This window comes from Leuciscus leuciscus, assembly GCF_965113295.1.
Source record: "Leuciscus leuciscus genome assembly, chromosome: 23".
Classification (NCBI taxonomy): Eukaryota; Metazoa; Chordata; class Actinopteri; order Cypriniformes; family Leuciscidae; genus Leuciscus; species Leuciscus leuciscus.
In genome coordinates this window covers 12,496,674-12,503,996 of record NC_138747.1, presented here as the reverse complement: position 1 = coordinate 12,503,996, position 7,323 = coordinate 12,496,674, and the positions used below count along the sequence as shown (strand labels likewise).

At 37.0% G+C, this 7,323-nt stretch overlaps 1 protein-coding gene across 2 annotated transcripts; it reads left to right on the top strand.

The window, feature by feature from the left end:
* Nucleotides 1–177: 177 nt before the first annotated feature.
* On the top strand, nucleotides 178–7,073 carry rnpep (arginyl aminopeptidase (aminopeptidase B)). Of its 2 annotated transcripts, none has more exons than XM_082156064.1 (11): nucleotides 178–701; nucleotides 1,716–1,856; nucleotides 2,590–2,741; nucleotides 3,039–3,155; nucleotides 4,781–5,016; nucleotides 5,094–5,207; nucleotides 5,357–5,469; nucleotides 5,912–6,020; nucleotides 6,144–6,368; nucleotides 6,454–6,596; nucleotides 6,719–7,073. In XM_082156064.1, the coding sequence occupies exons 1-11, from the start codon at nucleotides 324–326 to the stop codon at nucleotides 6,863–6,865; spliced, it is 1,875 nt and encodes a 624-aa protein (XP_082012190.1). In that variant the 5' UTR covers nucleotides 178–323; the 3' UTR covers nucleotides 6,866–7,073. The 2 variants fall into 2 exon arrangements, with proteins under 2 accessions (XP_082012190.1, XP_082012191.1); XM_082156065.1 differs by lacking the exon at nucleotides 1,716–1,856 and adding an exon at nucleotides 1,540–1,680.
* The last annotated feature ends 250 nt before the right edge of the window (nucleotides 7,074–7,323 follow it).

Genomic DNA, 7,323 nt, shown 5'->3' with positions numbered 1-7,323 from the left:
TTTGTGCATGGGGTTTTTGTCATGAATAACAGATAATAGTTGTTAACTGGTAGCATTTCAGTAGGCGCCAGTGAGATATTTCAGATTTATGTTATTGGTCACCTGCCATGTCTTCATGACAAACAACACTGCGCTGCAATAACGCAGGCTAGTGCTGCGTAAGTCCAGTCCACATGCTATACCTATTCGTCTTCCAGCGAGTGGATTGTTTTACCACAGTTCACTTGTCGTTTCTGAGCGAAGAACAGATTGACCACCGTTTGCCGGTGTTTTGCTGTAGCCCGTTAGATCTATTGTTGTAGATTTGTGCCAGTTGTAGGACAATGGATAAAACATTTACGCTGTATTCAGACACAGCCGAAGACGTGGCTACCTCCTCTAGTTTCCGCCAGTTTAAAATAGATCATTTTCATCTCGATCTTAAAGTGGATTTTGAAAAGAAAACCATATCAGGCACCGAAACATTACAGCTGCAATGCATTCAGGATAGTCAGAGTGAGTTGCAGCTAGATATTCATTCAACTCTGTCCCTGCATGAAATCACATTCAGTCGAAATGAACGTGACTGGACCAGCACAGAATTTCTGATTCGTGACTTCACCAGTTATGGGACCACGCTCGTCGTGAGGTTTCCCACAACTTTCAACTCAGAAGACAAACTTCAGCTTGCAATCAAATATACAGCTTCTGATGGACCAGGGGTAAGCAAGAAAAACTGTACTTAAAAAAAAAAAATTGTTCATAATCATTTCCATTTTGAAGTTCAGGACAAGCCTGAGCTGAGCTTCAATATCAAAGCTGTCATGAGACCTAGGAGGAAGAATACTTTGGTTTCTCTTTCTGAATCTGTTCTCCTTGCAGTCTTCCAGACTCACTTTAGTCACTTAGTTTAGGCCTTCAGATGGTAAATTTCATTCATTTACTGTAAAAGCAAGCAAGAAGCATCACTATGGTGGTTTGTTTCCCCCACGGAATAAAATAAATAAAAAGTAATTGCAACATTTTATCTCGCAATTCTGACTTTATAACTCTTAATTTAAAATGTATCTCACAATTCTGAGAAAAGTCAGAATTGCGAGTTATAAACTTGAAATTACGATGAAAAATTGTTGAGATTGTATTTATAGCCTATAATAGTGAGATATAAACTCTCAATTACTGTTTTAAATGGCGAGTTTATCGCAATTCTGAATTTAAATATCTCACGATTCCGAGAAAAAAACTCAGAATTGTGAGAAAAAAACTCAGAATTGTGAGAAAAAAACTCAAAATTGTGATTTTATATATAATATTGCAATTCTGACTTTTTCCCCCTCAGAATTGTGAGATAAACTCGTAATTGCGAGTTATAAAGTATGAATTGATTGTGAGATACAAGTTCCCAACTGCAAGAAAAAGAAAACTCAATTACGAGAAAAAAAAATGTGCTTCTCGCAATTCTGAGAAATAAGTCAGAATTGTAAAATAAAATTATTTTAAAGTTATTACGTTTATTTTTTTTATTCCGTGGTGGAAACGAGCTTCCATACTTCTCTGTAGATGTCATGGCTGGACCCAGTGCAGACGGCTGAGAAGACACTGCCATTCTTGTACACATCTGGGTTCCCTGTCCTGAACCGCAGCCTGTTTCCCGGCTTCCATACGCCCATGACAAAGAGCACTTACTCGGCTGTTGTGCAGGTAATGTTTCACCAAACGCATGTATCTTCTTTTAGGTGTGTTGGCTGGAACCAGAGCAGACTGCGGGAAAGCTCAAGCCTTATGTTTTCACTCAAGGCCAGGCTGTTCTCAACCGCTCCTTCTTCCCTTGCTTTGATACTCCAGCAGTCAAGAGCACCTACTCAGCAGCAGTTCAGGTGAGGCCATTGGGCCAGCCGAATTTACAGGTAGAAAGAGTATGGGTATATAGACGTAAAGACGTAATTTGAGTCAATTAGGAAAAAATGGATTCCATTAGGAGGCCACTTGACATAAAACCACTTGATTTTATTAATCAGGAATTGATTGGATTGAAAAATTGGGTTCTAATTGTTTTATTTATAATAGAAATTATTCGTTTTATTCATCAAGGATGCATTAAGCTGATCAAAAGTGACAGCAAAAACATTTATGGTGTTACAAAAGATTTCGATTTCAAATAAATGCTGATCTTTTGAACTTTATTTTACATCAAAGAATCCTGGAAAAAATAAAATAATGTATGGTGTCCAAAATAATATTTTCAACAATAGGAAATGTTCCTAGAGCATCAAATCAGCATATTAGAATGATTTCTGAAGGATCATGTGACACTGAAGACTGGAGTAATGATGCTGAAAATTCAGCTTTGCATCACAGAAATACATTTTCAGTTATTTTAAAATAGTTATGTTATTTAAATTGTAGTAATATTTTACAATATCACTGTTTTAACTGTGTTCTTGATCAAATAAATGCAGCTTTGGTGAGTGACTTCTTTTAAAAAAAGAGCACAAGGGTTTTCTCTAGCCTACATGATAAGGCTGAGAGTTTATTTCTTATCATTGCCCTTTGTACTGTCTCATAAACAAGGTAGTTTCTTACTTTGATGGTCCTCCCTCTTCTTATCAGGTGCCTGATGGCTTCACAGCAGTTATGAGCGCTAGTAAATGGGAGCAGAGGAAAGCAGACAGCGCTTTCCTGTTCACTATGGAGCATCCCATTCCCTCTTACCTGGTAGCACTGGCAGTAGGAGACCTGCAGTCTGCCGAGGTGGGACCCAGGTAAAAACATCCCAAATCCTTTCCCACAAAGGGGTCATATCACAAGGAATAAAGTTCTTATTGCTCTCCTGAGATAAGAGCTCATTTTGCAATAAAAACATACTGTAACTTTCTCCCCCCCAAATCATTTATTGAAACTAAACTGCAGTGGCTGAAAATGTTAATGGAAAACTGTGTTTTTGGTGCAAAAATACTTTTACTAACATTATAAGTAGACCCTATTATAAAGTAAACATTTAAATTGTAATAATTATTATTGTTATGACAAACATTTCTGACTTTTAACACCATTTTCAGGACACGTGTTTGGACCGAGCCTTGTTTACTGGAGGCAGCCAAGCAAGAGTATGATAACGTGATCGAAGAGTTCCTGTCTGTGGGAGAGAAACTGTTTGGATCCTATGTTTGGGGAAGGTGGGAGACACTTTTTCATGAACACCTTCCTAACAGAGTGGTGCAGGGATGACATATTTTTGTTATAATAGCTTTGGATTGGCCATGCCGTGGTTTCCCACGTACACTTATCTAAAATAACATTAAATTAAAACAGAGGTAAGACACACCCAGATTTAGGTTGGTCAAGCAGCATTTGCTGCCCTAAACGGAAATTCACTTCTTATCTTTGCAAAACACATACACTTGAATTAGTGGCAAATATTAGTCGTCACTAATTTGACGCAAAACTTGCGGTAACATACGAATCCGTTTAATCTACTTGGGAAAACAATTTCAGAGTCGGTCGGAATAAAATCAAATGGAAATTCTAAATCAAATTTATTATGTCAGGTAAATGTATCATGCCAATTTCATAATCGGTTCAAAGATAATAAATACAAAACATCAAATGCTCTGGAATAAAGAGAGAAAATGCGAACCTGACATTATAAAATACATGATGCGAAGTGTTTTCCATACACTCGGCATCACAGGCTAATTTGAGTGACAAATCGCCCTGAACCTCCTGTTGCATTTCTTTATATAGACAGAAACTTCTTTCACATGGAAACATTTGCTAACAATTGGAATTTGCATTCAGAGTTTACACCTTTTGGGAGCAGAATGCCATTTGCCTGGAAGAGCCACCCTCCTCTGTGTGCAAGTTATCTCTAAACTCTTAAGAACTTTATTACCTTTTGGTTAACTTCTGTGGGAATGAGACCTTTGTACCAGTAACGTACCACTAATAACGCCCACTATTGTTTCGGCACCACTACAAATGACTGTCCCCTCAAATAGTGCCCTATTTAAGGGTATAGTGGTTGATTTCGGACAGAGCCCTAGTGTATTATAAACATAGGCTATAAATGAACTACACCACGGTCGCATGACTTCAACGTCACCATCACTAAGCTTACAACAACTCTTTCACGCTGCATCCGAAATCGCAAACTGAGTCGGTACTACATTTTAATTTAAATTTACTTCATGTTCATTAAAAAAAGTATTCTCTATATAATATGAAGATGGGTAGTATGAATAAAAATTCAGACGTACTACATGTTGTTACTGGCACGTGACTTTCCAGCATCAGTTGCATCGCTTCACTTCCATTAAAAACATTTTCCCTGAAAGTTTGAGTTATAATAGTTTTCAAGAGCGTGATTATAAACACAATGAGGCTGTGAAAGTGGACTAGTGAGTAGATGAGTTTACCAGTTTGGCGGATGATGTTTGATGTCCCTTTTAAGCAACCACCTTTTACAAGACAAGTGAAAACATAAACAATTCACAAGAGGGTATTACTGATGTATTTTGTATTGTAAATAAAACATGAAAATATCTGGAGCTTGTGTTCACCGCAGACCTTATTTCAACCATTTAACCAAAAACCCATTCAAAAAACCCATTGACCTCTGGACGATGGAACTGGAAGTGCTAAAATGCTAATTTGTTTACTGGTTTTGGCCTACAAAAATACGTCATCCCTGCACCACTCTATTCTGATTGATCTAAAGTGGCTTAATAGAATCTGAAGATCACTTTTATTCAGAAAACTATTTTATAATTAATGTGTGTCTTTATTTGTTGTACTTGTGTAGATATGATGTGCTGTTCATGCCTCCATCCTTCCCTTTCGGTGGGATGGAGAACCCCTGCCTGACCTTTGTCACGCCCTGTCTGCTGGCCGGCGATCGCTCTCTTGCTGATGTCATTGTACACGAGATCTGTCACAGCTGGTTTGGAAACCTCGTCACCAACGCCACCTGGGGGGATTTCTGGCTGAACGAGGGCTTCACGATGTACGCTCAACGCAGAGTTTGCAAGGAGCTGTATGGTATGCTTTACATTATTTGACCCCTTAAAGTGTTTCACTAATAAAGAGTTCATTAAAGGGTGCCATTTCTTTCACAGGAGAGGCTTATACATGTCTGGAGGCGGCAACTGGGAAAGCTCTTCTACGTCAGCACATGGACAACACTGGAGAGGACCATCCTCTCAATAAACTACGGGTTAAGATCGAACCAGGTACTGTGGGTCACAACTAGTTTATTGTCTATTTAATTTGACGTTGTAAGCTGAATAAAGATAGCAGTCTCACACTACTTGGTCATTATTTATCACAAATTGTGAAGAATAGGTTGTTATTATTAACATCTCTTTGTGTTTTTACGTAGGTGTCGATCCTGATGATACCTATAATGAAACGCCCTATGAGAAAGGCTTCTGCTTTGTTTCCTACCTGGCCCACCTCACAGGAGATCAGTCACGCTTTGACGCATTCCTCAAGGTTACTGGAACAATAAGCCTACAGAAAATGTTTTTAATAATAAATAATAATAAATATATATACTACTGTTTGAAAGTTTGGGGTCAGTAAGATTTTTAAATGTTAAGTCTCTTATGCTCACCAAGGCTGAAAAAAAAAAAATTTCTTTTGAAATATTAATTACAATTTAAAACAACTGTTTTCAGTTTCAATGTTTAAAAAAAGATACAATTTATATTTTTTCAAATATAATTTATTCCAGCCATTATTCCAGGCTTCAGCGAATTGTTATTTTATTTATGTACTATTTTAGTTTTATTTTAGTTAGAATTTTAATGCGTCCTTGCTGAATAAAAGTAGTAATTTCTCTTTTATTTTATCTTACTGACCTAAACTTTTGATTGGCAGTATATATGAATGAAAATTTGAAGATATGAGAAAACAGCAATTGTGTCTCTTCAAGGCTTATGTGGAAAAGTTCAAGTTCAGAAGTGTGTTGGCGGAGGATGCATTGGAGTTCTACCTGGAGTATTTCCCAGACCTGAAAGAGAAGAATGTCCACAAAATTGAGGGTGTGGAAAAAGACCATTAGTAGCATTTCTTTGTTATAAAATCACAAAGGATAGTCTGAATCTATACTGTTTGGGCTGACGGTCTTTTGTCTTCAGCTTTTATGTTCTCATTTGCTTTGTTAGGTCTGGATTTTGACAGCTGGCTCAATGTCCCTGGTTGGCCTCCATATGTCCCTGATCTCTCTGCTGGTCAGACACTGATGAAACCAGCAGAGCTATTAGCTGAAATGTGGGTTAACCATAACCTGGACTTAAAATCCATCAACAAAACTGATATAAAACCATGGAAGACCTACCAAACTGTCTACTTCTTGGACAAGATCATTGAGAAGTCACCCCTTCCAGATGGTGCAAATAACTCATTGTGTTTTTGGATGAATGTTTAAGTATTTTAAGTAGATTGTAAAATAAATAAGTATTTCCATATTAACAGGTAACATAAAGAAGCTAGAGGAGTGCTACTTGCATATTACTGAGTCCAACAATTCTGAGCTGAAATTGCGATGGGCCCAGATTGTTGCAAAGAACCAACATAAACCAGGATTCCAACATATTCGCAATTTCCTCACAAGCCAGGTTAGAATCTGTACATTATTTATAATTCATTCAGCTCTTTGAACTATTAAAATGATCAATTGTATGAATAGAGATCGATTTAGCTTATTTTTAAAGACGGATTTTTCATGTTTTGGTTACAGGGGAAACAAAAGTACACACTTCCTGTTTATCGGGCCCTTTGGAATGGATCAGAAGAGACAAAGGCTCTGGCAATGGAGATATTTTCAGAGACATCGAATCAGCTTCACATCAATGTCCGCAATTACGTAAAAAAGATAATAGCTTGAGCATAAATTAATATATAAGGGAAACCAATGTATGTAAGGCCCCTGGTATCTTAAAAACTCAAAAGGACCCTATTATCTTAAAATTACGGTGCTTTTAGCATTAATATAACAGTCCGTATTAATTCTTCAGGAAATTGCTTTCACTTTTTGGAATTTGTGAATGATACATATGAATGAATGAATGAATGAATAAAGTACCTTGAATTTCTGGGAATTTAACTTTTTTTAATTTAAAATTGTATTACATTTGTATGAATCAATAAAATACATTTCTAGACAAAAAAAATTGGAGGACATTAATATATGCACTTCATTTTTAAACATAAAATGTTCTAAATAAAGTGATGTGAGTTTCTCAGGAGTCTCTGGACAAAAGGAGATTGGAGGACTTTTATTTCTATCTTGTTTGATGTGTTTCCGGCTACCGAGAGACGCCTACCTGCGCCTACCATAGACAT